This window comes from Argopecten irradians, chromosome 5 (genome assembly GCF_041381155.1).
Source record: "Argopecten irradians isolate NY chromosome 5, Ai_NY, whole genome shotgun sequence".
Classification (NCBI taxonomy): domain Eukaryota; kingdom Metazoa; phylum Mollusca; class Bivalvia; order Pectinida; family Pectinidae; genus Argopecten; species Argopecten irradians.
This window is the reverse complement of record NC_091138.1, coordinates 35,784,449-35,801,055: the sequence shown is the minus strand read 5'-3', so window position 1 is coordinate 35,801,055 and position 16,607 is coordinate 35,784,449. Positions and strand designations below refer to the sequence as shown.

The following is a 16,607-nucleotide window of genomic DNA, read 5'->3' as shown; positions in this document are numbered from 1 at the left end:
TAATGTTTGAACTTTGTATTGATACAGAAATATCATCATATAAAAAAGAATCCACTAAAAAGTAGTTAGCCAAGGGAAAATACCTATAAACCGGAGGTACCGCTCCCTGTCAACAATATATATATATATATATATAATGGTTATATACAGTTGCATTCTAATCATTTTCATGATTTGTATACTTTTCCTGACAGTATATAACTTAGATTACTTTCTGATGCATTTGATTTTAACAAGTAAAGTTATAATAACCCTGTCTTAGATTTAGATAAAACAGTTTGCTATACACTGGACATTAAAATAGTTAAAAAAGTACTTAAAAATCACAAAGGAACAACAGCTTGATTTTGATATAATAACTCTATAAAAAGATTTTAAATAAAAACCGTTACCACTAATCTGGTTGTTCCACTATCCAGTCACCACTAATCTGGTTGTCTCACTATCCAGTCACCACTAATCTGGTTGTCTCACTATCCAGTCACCACTAATCTGGTTGTGCCACTATCCAGTCACCACTAATCTTTGTTCAACTATCCAGTCACCACGGATCTGGTTGTGCCACTATCCAGTCGCCACTAATCTGGTTGTGCCACCATCCAGTCACCACTAATCTGGTTGTGCCACTATCCAGTCACCACTAATTTGGTTGTGCCACTATCCAGTCACCACTAATCTGGTTGTGCCACTATCCAGTCACCACTAATCTGGCTGTGCCACTATCCAATCATCATTAATCTAGTTGTTCCATTATCCAGTCACCACTAATCTGGTTGTGCCACTATCCAGTCACCACTAATCTGGTTGTGCCACTATCCAGTCACCACTAATCTGGTTGTGCCACCATCCAGTCACCACTAATCTGGTTGTGCCACTATCCAGTCACCACTAATCTGGTTGTGCCACTATCCAGTCACCACTAATCTGGTTGTGCCACTATCCAGTCACCACTAATTTGGTTGTGCCACTATCCATTCACCACTAATCTGGCTGTGCCACTATCCAGTCACCACTAATCTGGCTGTGCCACTATCCAATCATCATTAATCTAGTTGTTCCATTATCCAGTCACCACTAATCTGGTTGTGCCACTTTCCAGTCACCACTAATCTGGTTGTGCCACCATTCAGTCACCACTAATCTGGTTGTGCCACCATCCAGTCACCACTAATCTGGTCGTGCCACTATCCAGTCACCACTAATCTGGTTGTGCCACTATCCAGTCACCACTAATCTGGCTGTGCCACTATCCAGTCACCACTAATCTGGTTGTGCCACTATCCAGTAACCACTAATCTGGTTGTGCCACTATCTAGTCACCACTAATCTGGTCGTGCCAAATCAAATACTTTTCATTGATTGAAAGGTCTTAAGGTCCTTTACAAAAATTGTGAATTATGTGACCCTGGGGTCTCACGTTTCCCCTAGGTAGAGAGTCAAGTTTACTATAGTTCATATAGGGAAAACACATATATGAGTATTTTTTGCTCGATTACCAAAGAAAATGAGTCAAATGTTGTCAGAATTATCCCTATGAAATTGCCATTTAATCCTATTAACAAATTTTCCATGACTGACTCCCAGGGGCCTTAGGGGTGGGGCCAAAAGGGGTCAAATAAGCTAAAACTTCAAAAATCTTCTTCTGAAATTCTGGAACTGGTAGAATCAAATACTCTTCATAGATGGAAAGGTCTTAAGGTCCTTTACAAAAATTGTGAATTATGTGACCCTGGGGTCTCACGTTTCCCCCTAGGTAGAGAGTCAAGTTTACTTTAGTTCAGGGAAAACACATTTATGAGCATTTTTTGCTCGATTTCCATAGAAAATGAGTCAAACTTGGTTAGAATTATTAGCCTGAAATATAGCATTTTAACATCTGTATCAGCCCTCGCTGACCCCCTGGGGGACCAGAGGGGCTGGGCCAAACAGAGTCAAAATAACTTGAATTTTCAAAAAATTCACGGGTTTGCTAGAAGCAAGTACTCTTCATTGATTAAAATGTCAATTTATAAAATCACTGACTGACTTTAAGGACCATATATTAGTGTTTATATGTCTTTGTTTCATTTTAAACGAACTCATGTGACCGTTAAGGCCAATGGGCCTCTTGTTAAAAAAATTACCCTGACCTTCAGTCAAGGGTACAGGAGTTAAAAGTCTAAAATCTTAAATAATTTCTTGTTAATATCTAAGAGGCCTGTATACCTAATATTGGGCCTGTAGCTTGCTGAATGAAGCGCAACCAAATTTGTCAAAATGATTGACCTTGATACTGGGATGAAAGGCTACCAAGTTTGTAAAAGTGAATAATCTAGACCTTCATTCATGGTCACACTTATCAAATAGGCTTAAGTCTAAAAACAGCTTCTTGTCAGTAACAAAGAGGCCTAGGGTACTGATATTGGGTCTGTAGCATGCTGAGAAGTGGACCTACCAAGTTTGCTCAAATGAATGACCTTGACCTACTTATAAAGTCATCAAAGATATCTGAAACTTACAGCTTCAGGAGAATACTAAGATAGGCTATGCCTGATGTCTAATCCTATTGACACTTAACATCTTTTTGTAAATGAAGTATTTGGAAATTGAAATTGAACTTACAGCTTCTATCGTACTAAAGAGATCTTTCTTTTGTTCATTGTTAGCCACTACTGTATACTTCGACTGTGTCTTATTGTGCCAATAGTCAAATAATCGTTAAATCCCATGGGCCTCTTGTTTTCTTTTTTTTTGTTCTTCAATATCATATTTAACTAAATCAATACAATTTAAAAAAAAACCTACCAATTTAATGAACAATACAGTACAAAATTACAATACATATTACTCTAAGTATTTGTCTTTGCACTTTTCATCACAGATTCACTTTTTGTTTAAAAGATTATTGCACATGACGTTTTTTCTATGTACACGTGAATGTATTTGTGAAATTGATTATTGCACTAACTTGTTTGTGATGGATTTATCACTAAATTTTAACTGGCTTAAAATAAGTTGTTTTAAACACAATGTAAAATTCGAATACTCTTTACATAGGGCAACAAGTCCATATTTTTTAATTGTAAATATGGCACCAATTAGACACAGTTTACTTTAATTAACCTTTTATAGGGACTGATGTTTTGTGTTAATACCCCACGTGTCGCCTTATTTCACTGTTTATTAACCTTACAGAGGTGTAACATCTGATGTCAGAATCAATTTATACCTAAAGCTAGTCATAACATATCCTTCTTATGGCTTTCTCTTTTTGAAGTAGAATATAATTTTTAATATTGTAATGTTTAATACAGATGTAGACTTCATAAAACTACATATTTGTAAGGTAACAGCACTGCCTTTGAAGTTCAGTGATGACGGAGACTTTGATCTGTACATTATTTTCTGAATTCTGTTTCAGTTAGTCACTGTGAGAATATAGTGTAATACATTTGATCAATTATACAAGTTCTAGTATTGTATCTAAGGTGAACAGTTCTGTTTCCTCTATTTTATCATTTTCTGAAGTAAATACAAAAATAAATGTGAACGTAAAATATCAAATAAAATCACAAATATTTAAAAAAAAAATTGTGGGAATGATATTTTTCACCAGACACTGGCATTGAATCCTTGACGTAATAAAAAAAGAAACATGTAAATGGTATGAACTCTTGTAACTATGATTTGTTCAATTTTCTTCAGACGTTTTAACCCCTGGAAATAATCCTATACAATATCATAAAGTCTTTGTAGTAATAGAAAATGAGAGGGATTAGCTTATTTAGGTTTTTTTTTGCAGCATTGTTATCCACGTTAGTATTTTTAGGTCATCTGACTGGAAGGATCAGGAAGACCTATTGTCATCATGCACCGTCCTTCGTTGTACGCCTGTGTAAAGTTTTCATCTATATGACTTCTTCTCAATAACCGAATGGCCCAAGGTACTGATATTTGGCCTGTAGCATGCTGGTATGAAGGGCTATCAAGTTTGTTCAAATGAATGACCTTGATCTTCATTCAAAGTCACAGGGTCAAATACCAATGAATGACCTTGATCTTCATTCAAAGTCACAGGGTCAAATAGGCTTAAATTCTTAAACAACTTCTCCTTAAGAACCAGAAGGCCCAGGGTACTGATATAAGGCCTGCAGCATGCTTGGATGAATGGCTACCAAGTTGTTCAAATGAAGGACCTTGACATTCATTCAAGGTCATAGTGGTCAAATATTCTAAGATTTTTTAAACGACTTCCTCTCAAGAACCAAAGGGCCCAGGATACTCATATTAGGCATGCATCATGCTGGGATGAAGGGCTACCAAGTTTGTTCAAATAAAGGACATTGACCCTCATTCAAGGTTACATGGGTTAAATAGGCTAAAATCTTTAAACAACTTCATCTCAAGAACCAAAAAGCCCAGGATAGTCATAATTGGCATGCAGCATGCTGGGATGAAGGGCTACCAAGTTTGTTCAATTGAAGGACCTTAAACTTCACTCAAGGTCAAAGGGGTCAAAATGGCTAAAATCTTTAAATAACTTCTTGTGAATAATTAAGAGGCCTAGACACCTGATATTGGGTCTGTGACATGCTGGGATGAAGGGCTACCAAATGAATAACCTTGATCTTCAATCAAGGTCACAGGGGTCAAATAGGCTAAAATTTTTGAACAAATATGTTGTATTGTGCTAATAGTCAAATGACCGTTAAGGCCCATGGGCCTCTTGTTCTAACTTCAAATTTTACATTTTAGTTAATGGACCTTGACAATGGACAATCTGAACAAGATAGAATTGGCAGAAAGTTACAAACAAAATGGCTATATATTGAAATCTGACATACTAACTAAAGAAGAAACTGACCATTGTTTGAAAGGCTTTCTGGACTATGAGAACCGTTTAGGAGGAAAAGTAACAGGATCCTATAGATTTAAAGCCCATCTTTTGTTGCCATGGTTATATGACCTTGTGACCCATCCCAAGGTCATCGATCTTGTTTGTCAGCTTCTTGGTAAGTATTCCATGGAATAATGTATAAAGAGAGTTTGAAAACATAATCAGTACATTTATTAACAATATGAGTAAGTGTTGTAGTATTGTAATACACTTGTTTCCTACAAAAGTGGGAAGCTTTTGATCACATTGTGGATTCCTTCCACCTAATATTACTGCACACTTTTATGTTCATGCATTACTGGCCTACAAACATGGATTTATTTCTAAACTATGTAACATGATGTTATCAGGTCCTGATATCGTCTGCTGGTCCACAGACATGTTTCCTAAGGACCCAGGTACTGGGAAGTCATGTGGCTGGCACCAAGACTCAACTTATATTGGTAAGTCAAATTCACAGTTAACTCGAGATTGCACTGATTTCCTCAACTTCAGGTAAGGAGGTCTGATTGTACAGATAGTTTGGAATATTTTATTTTCTAATTTATAGGAAAAAGAAATGTTATTTTTGAAAAGTCTTTCAATGGTGAAATGTTTTGTTGACAATTCTGTGTAACTTTATTTACTAATCTGACAGAAATTTGCTTTATGTGTGTCTTTCATAATGAATTATCTTCCTCTGCCCTCAATTGGTTTCTGGCACAATGGCTATCTATCAGAAATCATAAACCTGTCTTTTGTGCAGAACTTTGTTAGCCAAGTATCTGCTCAGCTTCGTGTTACAGAACTTTGTCAACCAAGTATCAGCTCAGCTTCGTGTAACAGAACTTTGTCACCCAAGTATCTGCTCAGCTTCGTGTTACAGAACTTTGTCACCCAAGTATCTGCTCAGCTTCGTATTACAGAACTTTGTCACCCAAGTATCTGCTCAGCTTCGTATTACAGAACTTTGTCACCCAAGTATCTGCTCAGCTTCGTATTACAGAACTTTGTCACCCAAGTATCTGCTCAGCTTCGTGTTACAGAACTTTGTCACCCAAGTATCTGCTCAGCTTCGTGTTACAGAACTTTGTCACCAAAGTATCTGCTCAGCTTCGTGTTACAGAACTTTGTCACCCAAGTATCTGCTCAGCTTCGTGTAACAGAACTTTGTCACCCAAGTATCTGCTCAGCTTCGTGTTACAGAACTTTGTCACCCAAGTATCTGCTCAGCTTCGTGTAACAGAACTTTGTCACCCAAGTATCTGCTCAGCTTCGTGTTAACAGAACTTTGTCACCCAAGTATCTGCTCAGCTTCGTATTACAGAACTTTGTCACCCAAGTATCTGCTCATCTTTGTGTTACAGAACTTTGTCACCCAAGTATCTGCTCAGCTTCGTATTACAGAACTTTGTCACCCAAGTATCTGCTCAGCTTCGTATTACAGAACTTTGTCACCCAAGTATCTGCTCATCTTTGTGTTACAGTGCTACTGTATGTACTTTGTCACCAAAGTATCTGTCACCATTTGCTTACTCCGTCTATTACAGAACTTTTCACCCAAGTCATTTCTTTCAGTTCTATTACAGAACTTTGTCACCCAAGTGCTATGATGATAGCTACATAAATATAGGCGCTAGTTAAGTTTGCTTTTAGTTTTACTTTTTGAACATACATATTCTAAAGTTATCCATGTATATAGATGTCCTCATATAATTTGGGGAGATTCCCAGGACAATGATCTAGCTATGTGTAACGTCTACTGTGGTATATTGTAGGTATGGATCCCCCTGATGCCCTAACTGTGTGGGTAGCCCTTACAGATTCTAACATAGAAAATGGTTGTGTGGAATTCTCCTCCAAAAGTCATCTCAATGTAAGGTTACTGTAGATATTTAGCCCACCATCATCAGATGGTGGGCTATGATGATGGTGGGCTATTCAAATCACCTTTCGTTCGTGGTCCGTCGTCCATCCGGCCGTCCATCCGTCCTTCCGTCCTTCCGTCCGTTAACAATTCTTGTTAGCGCTATTTCTCAGAAAGTACTGAAGGGATCTGTCTCAAATTTCACATGCAGGTTCCCCTAGGTCCCTTGTTGTGTATATTGCATTTTCGGACCGATCGGTGAACAAGATGGCCGCTAGGCCGCCATCTTGGATTTTGACAATTGAAGTTTGTTACCGCTATTTCTCAGAAAGTACTGAAGGGATCTGTCTAAAATTGCATGTGCAGGTTCCCCTAGGTCCCTAGATGTGCATATCGGTGAACAAGATGGCCGCCAGGCAGCCATCTTGGATTTTGATAGTTAAAATTTGTAACCACTATTTCTCAGAAAGTACTGAAGGGATCTGTCTCGTATTTCATGTGCAGGTTCCCCTAGGGCCCTAGTTGTGCACATTGCATTTTGGGACCGATCATTCAACAAGATGGCCACAAGGCAGCCATCTTGGATTTTGACAATTGAAGTTTGTTACCGCTATTTCTCAGAAAGTACTGAAGGGATCTGTCTAAAATTGCATGTGCAGGTTCCCCTAGGTCCCTAGATGTGCATATCGGTGAACCCTGACAGGAAGCCATCTTGGATTTTGACAATTGAAGTTTGTTACCGCTATTTCTCAGAAAGTACTGAAGGAATCTGTCTCAAATTTTATGTACAGGTGCCCCTAGGGGTCTTGTTGTGCATATTGCATTTTCGGACCGATCAGTGAACAAGATGGCCGACAGGCCGCCATATTGGATTTTGATAGTTGAAATCTGTTACCGCTATTTCTCAGAAAGTAATGAAGGGACATGTCTCTCATTTAATGTGCAGGTTCCCCTAGAGGTCTAGTTGTGCATATTGCATTTTCAGACTGATCGGTGAAAAAGATGGCTGCCAGGCCGCCATCTTGGATTTTGATACTAGAAGTTTGTTACCGCTATTTCTCAGAGAGTACTGAAGTGATCTGTCTCAAATTTCATATTTAGGTTCCCCTAGGACCTTAGTTGTGCATATTGCATTTTGGGACCAATTGATGAACAAGATGGCCGACAGGTAGCCATCTTGAATTTTGATAATTGAAGTTTGTTACTGTGATATATCTCAGTAAGTAATGAAAAGATCTTTCTCAAATATTATATGTAGTTTGTAGTAAAAGTTTGAAAAGCAGAGAAAAGATCCATCTTTCCATTGTCAGACGTAGATCATTCTTTGGTGGGCGCCAAGATCCCTCTGGGATCTCTTGTTAGTCTTCACACACAAAACTATTACAACAGTACCATGACGTCACAGCAATAGGCCAGTGATTTATTTGGTGACCACTAGTGACCTTTTGACATTTTTTTCATATTACACTGAACATCCAGTGTTCGGCACATCCACTGTCATTGTACAAAATATGCATTCCAATAGTATTACATGTATTGTATTTAACAATTAGTCTCATTGGCCAATTGCTTTTCTTTACAAGACTACCTTGGTATTTTTAATATGAATGATTTTAACATAATTGCCCATTAATTTGCTCTTTTTGAAAGTGTATAGTTTTAATATTGTTTTAACATCACAATGACAAATCCTCTTTTATTATTGACATTCTCCAGAATTTGACATATAAAATGCAGATTTCGCATTTACAATGTATAATGCTTTTTGGTGATATAATGTATATAAATTACCTTATTAGGGGCAAGTTGACCACACCAACACAATGTCTGAAAAATCCATGCTGCTTTATGGTCAAGAGATTCCTGTTGAGGTAGACAAATCTACCGTTGTCCAAGCAGAACTGACCGCTGGACAAGCATCAGTCCACCATGTGATGACCGTCCACTCCTCTGGTCCCAACAACAGTAAGTTACATTTGTTACCATTGTCTTGTCACCATTGGTTTGTTAAATGTGGTATTTTAGCAAATTAGATTATGTCCTGAATACAGAAATGTATTATCTGCAATATTGTCTGATTCAAAACTAAGTTTCACGACAAGATAACATACATGTATCATGTGTCATTCAAACAAGAGGATATCCAAAAAAAAGGATAGATTGATTTGTGTTATTATCATAAGGGGAGATAATTTATTAAAGGAGAGTAACTGTAACTCTTGTGACTCAAATTAGGGGGGGATAACTCAACTACACTGATTTGAATAAGGGCAATATTTCCACAAGTGAAGGTTAGTTTTAGTATACTGTATATATAATGTAACATAAATAACCTTTTATTTACTGCACTCATATTGTGCCAAAACTCTAAACAATATGTATGAAATCTGAATCAAAATAACAAATATCAGGGCACCAATGCTTATTAGTAACTTTAATTTAATTGAACCTCTTGTTAACAACTTAAGTACAGACAAACCTGCCTATGTGTCACCCTGTATGTTAAGTCACCCTGTATGTTAAGTCACCCTGTATGTTAAGTCACCCTGTATGTTAAGTCACCCTGTATGTTAAGTCACCCTGTATGTTAAGTCACCCTGTATGTTAAGTCACCCTGTATGTTAAGTCACCCTGTGTGTTAAGTCACCCTGTATGTTAAGTCACCCTGTGTGTTAAGTCACCCTGTATGTTAAGTCACCCTGTATGTTAAGTCACCCTGTATGTTAAGTCACCCTGTATGTTAAGTCACCCTGTATGTTAAGTCACCCTGTATGTTATCATTATGTTAAGTCACCCTGTGTGTTAAGTCACCCTGTGTGTTAAGTCACCCTGTATGTTAAGTCACCCTGTATGTTAAGTCACCCTGTGTGTTAAGTCACCCTGTATGTTAAGTCACCCTGTATGTTAAGTCACCCTGTATGTTAAGTCACCCTGTATGTTAAGTCACCCTGTGTGTTAAGTCACCCTGTGTGTTAAGTCACCCTGTATGTTAAGTCACCCTGTATGTTAAGTCACCCTGTATGTTAAGTCACCCTGTATGTTAAGTCACCCTGTATGTTAAGTCACCCTGTATGTTAAGTCACCCTGTATGTTAAGTCACCCTGTATGTTAAGTCACCCTGTATGTTAAGTCACCCTGTATGTTAAGTCACCCTGTATGTTATGTTAGTCACCCTGTATGTTAAGTCACCCTGTATGTTAAGTCACCCTGTATGTTAAGTCACCCTGTATGTTAAGTCACCCTGTATGTTAAGTCACCCTGTATGTTAAGTCACCCTGTATGTTAAGTCACCCTGTATGTTAAGTCACCCTGTATGTTAAGTCACCCTGTATGTTAAGTCACCCTGTATGTTAAGTCACCCTGTATGTTAAGTCACCCTGTATGTTAAGTCACCCTGTATGTTAAGTCACCCTGTATGTTAAGTCACCCTGTATGTTACGTCACCCTGTATGTTAGTCACCCTGTATGTTAAGTCACCCTGTATGTTAAGTCACCCTGTATGTTAAGTCACCCTGTATGTTAAGTCACCCTGTATGTTAAGTCACCCTGTGTGTTAAGTCACCCTGTTGTTGTAAGTCACCCTGTATGTTAAGTCACCCTGTATGTTAAGTCACCCTGTATGTTAAGTCACCCTGTGTGTTAAGTCACCCTGTATGTTACGTCACCCTGTATGTTATGTCACCCTGTATGTTAAGTCACCCTGTATGTTAAGTCACCCTGTATGTTAAGTCACCCTGTATGTTAAGTCACCCTGTATGTTAAGTCACCCTGTATGTTAAGTCACCCTGTATGTTAAGTCACCCTGTATGTTAAGTCACCCTGTATGTTAGTCACCCTGTATGTTAAGTCACCCTGTATGTTAAGTCACCCTGTATGTTAAGTCACCCTGTATGTTAAGTCACCCTGTATGTTAAGTCACCCTGTATGTTAAGTCACCCTGTATGTTAAGTCACCCTGTATGTTAAGTCACCCTTATGTTAAGTCACCCTGTATGTTAAGTCACCCTGTATGTTAAGTCACCCTGTATGTTAAGTCACCCTGTATGTTAAGTCACCCTGTATGTTAAGTCACCCTGTATGTTAAGTCACCCTGTATGTTATAGTATCACCTGTAGTTAAGTCACCCTGTTGTTAAGTGTATGTTAAGTCACCCTGTATGTTAAGTCACCCTGTATGTTAAGTCACCCTGTTGTTAAGTCACCCTGTATGTTAAGTCACCCTGTGTGTTAAGTCACCCTGTGTGTTAAGTCACCCTGTATGTTAAGTCACCCTGTATGTTAAGTCACCCTGTGTGTTAAGTCACCCTGTATGTTAAGTCACCCTGTATGTTAAGTCACCCTGTGTGTTAAGTCACCCTGTGTGTTAAGTCACCCTGTATGTTAAGTCACCCCACCCTGTATGTTAAGTCACCTGTAGGTTAAGTCACCCTGTGTGTTAAGTCACCCTGTATGTTACGTCATCCTGTAGGTTAAGTCACCCTGTGTGTTAAGTCACCCTGTATGTTAAGTCACCCTGTATGTTAAGTCACCCTGTATGTAAAGTCACCCTGTATGTAACGTCACCTGTGTTGTTAAGTCACCCTGTGTGTGTTAAGTCAACCTGTGTGTTAAGTCACCCTGTATGTTAAGTCACCCTGTATGTTAAGTCACCCTGTATGTTAAGTCACCCTGTATGTTAAGTCACCCTGTATGTTAAGTCACCCTGTATGTTAAGTCACCCTGTATGTTAAGTCACCCTTGTGTTAAGTCACCCTGTATGTTAAGTCACCCTGTATGTTATGTCACCCTGTATGTTAAGTCACCCTGTATGTTAAGTCACCCTGTATGTTAAGTCACCCTGTATGTTAAGTCACCCTGTGTGTTAAGTCACCCTGTATGTTAAGTCACCCTGTATGTTAAGTCACCCTGTGTGTTAAGTCACCCTGTGTGATAAGTCACCCTGTGTGATAAGTCACCCTGTATGTTAAGTCACCTTGTGTGTTAAGTCACCCTGTGTGTTAAGTCACCCTGTATGTTAAGTCACCCTGTATTTAAGTCACCCTGTATGTTAAGTCACCCTGTGTGTTAAGTCACCCTGTATGTTAAGTCACCCTGTGTGTTAAGTCACCCTGTGTGTTAAGTCACCCTGTGTGTTAAGTCACCCTGTATGTTAAGTCACCCTGTATGTTAAGTCACCCTGTATGTTAAGTCACCCTGTATGTTAAGTCACCCTGTATGTTAAGTCACCCTGTATGTTAAGTCACCCTGTATGTTAAGTCACCCTGTATGTTATGTCACCCTGTATGTATGTCACCCTGTATGTTATGTCACCCTGTATGTTATGTCACCCTGTATGTTATGTCACCCTGTATGTTATGTCACCCTGTATGTTATGTCACCCTGTATGTTAAGTCACCCTGTATATTTAGTCACCCTGTATGTTAAGTCACCCTGTGTGTTAAGTCACCCAGTATGTTATGTCACCCTGTATGTTAAGTCACCCTGTATGTTAAGTTACCCTGTATGTTAAGTCACCCTGTATGTTAAGTCACCCTGTATGTTAAGTCACCCTGTATGTTAAGTCACCCTGTATGTTAAGTCACCCTGTATGTTAAGTCACCCTGTATGTTATGTCACCCTGTATGTTAAGTCACCCTGTATGTTAAGTCACCCTGTATGTTAAGTCACCCTGTGTGTTAAGTCACCCTGTATGTTAAGTCACCCTGTATGTTAAGTCACCCTGTATGTTAAGTCACCCTGTATGTTAAGTCACCCTGTATGTTAAGTCACCCTGTATGTTAAGTCACCCTGTATGTTAAGTCACCCTGTATGTTAAGTCACCCTGTATGTTATGTCACCCTGTATGTTAAGTCACCCTGTATGTAAGTCACCCTGTATGTTAAGTCACCCTGTATGTTAAGTCACCCTGTATGTTAAGTCACCCTGTATGTTAAGTCACCCTGTATGTTAAGTCACCCTGTATGTTAAGTCACCCTGTATGTTAAGTCACCCTGTATGTTAAGTCACCCTGTATGTTAAGTCACCCTGTATGTTAAGTCACCCTGTATGTTAAGTCACCCTGTATGTTAAGTCACCCTGTATGTTAAGTCACCCTGTATGTTAAGTCACCCTGTATGTTAAGTCACCCTGTGTGTTAAGTCACCCTGTATGTTAAGTCACCCTGTATGTTAAGTCACCCTGTATGTTAAGTCACCCTGTATGTTAAGTCACCCTGTATGTTAAGTCACCCTGTATGTTAAGTCACCCTGTATGTTAAGTCACCCTGTATGTTAAGTCACCCTGTATGTTAAGTCACCCTGTATGTTAAGTCACCCTGTGTTGTTAAGTCACCCTGTATGTTAAGTCACCCTGTATGTTAAGTCACCCTGTATGTTAAGTCACCCTGTATGTTAAGTCACCCTGTATGTTAAGTCACCCTGTATGTTAAGTCACCCTGTATGTTAAGTCACCCTGTATGTTAAGTCACCCTGTATGTTAAGTCACCCTGTATGTTAAGTCACCCTGTATGTTAAGTCACCCTGTATGTTAAGTCACCCTGTATGTTAGGTCACCCTGTATGTTAAGTCACCCTGTATGTTAAGTCACCCTGTGTGTTAAGTCACCCTGTATGTTAAGTCACCCTGTATGTTAAGTCACCCTGTATGTTAAGTCACCCTGTATGTTAAGTCACCCTGTATGTGTTAAGTCACCCTGTATGTTAAGTCACCATGTATGTTAAGTCACCCTGTATGTTAAGTCACCCTGTATGTTAAGTCACCCTGTATGTTAAGTCACCCTATGTTAAGTCACCCTGTATGTTAAGTCACCCTGTATGTTAAGTCACCCTGTATGTTAAGTCACCCTGTATGTTAAGTCACCCTGTATGTTAAGTCACCCTGTATGTTAAGTCACCCTGTATGTTAAGTCACCCTGTATGTTAAGTCACCCTGTATGTTAAGTCACCCTGTATGTTAAGTCACCCTGTATGTTAAGTCACCCTGTATGTTAAGTCACCCTGTATGTTAAGTCACCCTGTATGTTAAGTCACCCTGTATGTTAAGTCACCCTGTATGTTAAGTCACCCTGTATGTTAAGTCACCCTGTGTGTTAAGTCACCCTGTATGTTAAGTCACCCTGTGTGTTAAGTCACCCTGTATGTTAAGTCACCCTGTATGTTAAGTCACCCTGTATGTTAAGTCACCCTGTATGTTAAGTCACCCTGTATGTTAAGTCACCCTGTATGTTAAGTCACCCTGTATGTTAAGTCACCCTGTATGTTAAGTCACCCTGTATGTTAAGTCACCCTGTATGTTAAGTCACCCTGTATGTTAAGTCACCCTGTATGTTAAGTCACCCTGTATGTTAAGTCACCCTGTATGTTAAGTCACCCTGTATGTTAGTCACCCTGTATGTTAAGTCACCCTGATGTTAAGTCACCCTGTATGTTAAGTCACCCTGTATGTTAAGTCACCCTGTTGTTAAGTCACCCTGTATGTTAAGTCACCCTGTATGTTAAGTTACCCTGTATGTTAAGTCACCCTGTGTGTTAAGTCACCCTGTATGTTAAGTCACCCTGTATGTTAAGTCACCCTGTATGTTAAGTCACCCTGTATGTTAAGTCACCCTGTATGTTAAGTCACCCTGTGTGTTAAGTCACCCTGTATGTTAAGTCACCCTGTATGTTAAGTCACCCTGTATGTTAAGTCACCCTGTATGTTAAGTCACCCTGTATGTTAAGTCACCCTGTATGTTAAGTCACCCTGTATGTTAAGCCACCCTGTCTAATGAATTACATTCGAAGTCCTCCTGCGAGATTTTCTATATATTTCACCTGTTTAATGAGGCAACCTGTCTAATGCGTCTTTGTCACACATTTCTTGCACATATTTCATATACCTTTAGTTGGTAATTATTGCTAACCGTTTTGATCTGCAGGTGATAGACGTCGGATAGGTGTAGCCTTACGATACTGTGGTGCCTATGTGAAACAGAAAGCTGAAATTGGAGACTCTGTCACACATGTATGTGGGAAGGATCACGGAAACTTTACCCTGGAGCCACGACCATCTGAGGTTTTTGGTGAAAAGGAGGTCCTTGCTCATCAGAAAGCTTGCGGTCCAGTTGGTCCCCAGGACTTGATAGCGGTCAAGTAACGCTTCACCTTGGTCAAGATCACAGCTGGAAATGCCCTTAAGTGGAAAAGGATGGTGAAATTTTCAATCAGGTTTAATTTCTTAAATATACTGAACTGTGTTAACTTCAAATCACTCTTTGATTTGTAACAGTGTATTTATGTTGGTCCTTCCAAAACTGTTCTCTTATCATTCAATATTTTTTTCAAATATGCGGATGAATTGCAGTATTTCCATAATTCTTCAATCTTGTAGGTACATGTAGAGGGTCGGACCATATACGGCTAAACGTTAAATTGTAAGTATGGCATTAAAAGCCTCATAGTGCTGTCTTTTGATTTACATGTAATCATTTATGTGTATAATATATATAGAGACTCGGGGACATGTATTTAGTCATACAACATTTTAAAACCAGATTGTCAAAAAGTATTACATTGTAATCTATGAGAGTTATCTCCCCATTCTTGGAACCGAGAATACCATCCAGGTTGATTTTGTTAATTCACAATCTAAGAGTAGTTGGTCAGAAACACTGCCCAATACGTCATCAATTTGAAAAAAGGACTAAAACTGAACAGCATTACTGCTGCCTGTCATGGACAGAAAATGAAAAGTAAAACGTCTTTTAGCATCAGCTTACCTTTGGTGTTATAGCATATGTGATAGTCAGGTAGATTCACAGGATCTGAGGAAGAACTTTAATTTATCAGGATGGTCTATTGTTATAAATATGTATTTGTTTTATCACAATTTATTAAATTTACTCTTTAGTTGTTTATTTAATTTGTAATTAATTCGTCCATACCAAAGTTTTACATTAGCTGCTAAAAACCTGCACATCATTTGAGTACTTTGATTTTTAAGTTCTCTTTTCTTCTTTAATCCTCCAGTACATGTATTAGAAATGCTGGAAGATAAACGGAAAAAAATGTCTTAAATTGTTGTTTCATATTTACCGGGTAATCAAGAATTTTATGTTATCGTTGATTATTTATCTGATTTATTTTATATATGTATGCATATTGTATACATACATAATCATTACACATAATCATTATACATACATAATCATTATTATGCTCTGTGTACGAAATTAAAGAGATATGAAATATAGATATTTCTCTTTGTCTTACATTTACATTTAATGAGCTGGGTACATTTGAACAAACTTTATATTTGTGTAATACTGGATCTATTTTCAATCTTAATCATTAAATTGATCAATTGATGCAGTTGTAGCGACTATCAAGTTACCATATTTAAATATTCAAAGCAAGATATATCTCCTATAACCAAGGTGTACTGTACTGAATCTATAACATGGAAACTCTATTTGAAATTAATGTATAAAATATGAAACTGGACAAGCGTTTGTTCACCATGCGATGAACGTCCACTCTGGATCCAACAATTATAAGTTGACACCATATAGCAAATGTAGGACATTTTAAGATATATATTATATTTGACCCAAATAGGGCTTCAATTAACTTACTAGTATGTCAAATCAAATGTGTACTGAAACTTTGAAAACTGTGTATATAAGGTAAAGTTTGTTCTAATAATTGACCTTGACCTACATTCAAGGTCACAATTACATGTATGTTGACAATAAACTTGAATTTCAAACAATGCTTCTATTAAGTGACCTGAAATATTAAATTGTGGCACTGAACAAGTAATCACTTTATTACCACATAGTACAATAATATTTTTCATATTTGTTGATTTCAATATATAGGCAGGTTCCCAATAAAATCCCTTACTGACAAT

At 38.2% G+C, this 16,607-nt stretch overlaps 1 protein-coding gene across 2 annotated transcripts in view; it reads left to right on the top strand.

Annotated features, from left to right (window-relative positions):
- The window catches only part of LOC138323668 (L-threonyl-[L-threonyl-carrier protein] 4-chlorinase-like), a 19,050-nt gene extending 2,443 nt beyond the window's left edge, over window positions 1-16,607 (top strand). Inside the window, exons 1-6 of one of the 2 annotated variants that reach the window (XM_069268443.1) lie at window positions 3,277-3,923; window positions 4,735-4,991; window positions 5,227-5,319; window positions 6,634-6,731; window positions 8,522-8,687; window positions 14,635-16,607. In XM_069268443.1, the coding sequence (XP_069124544.1) occupies window positions 4,751-4,991; window positions 5,227-5,319; window positions 6,634-6,731; window positions 8,522-8,687; window positions 14,635-14,852 (816 nt within the window). In that variant the 5' untranslated portion in view covers window positions 3,277-3,923; window positions 4,735-4,750 and the 3' untranslated portion in view covers window positions 14,853-16,607. Of the gene's footprint in view, window positions 1-3,276; window positions 3,924-4,734; window positions 4,992-5,226; window positions 5,320-6,633; window positions 6,732-8,521; window positions 8,688-14,634 lie in introns of those variants that run through there. The other variant, XM_069268442.1, reaches the window with a different exon arrangement.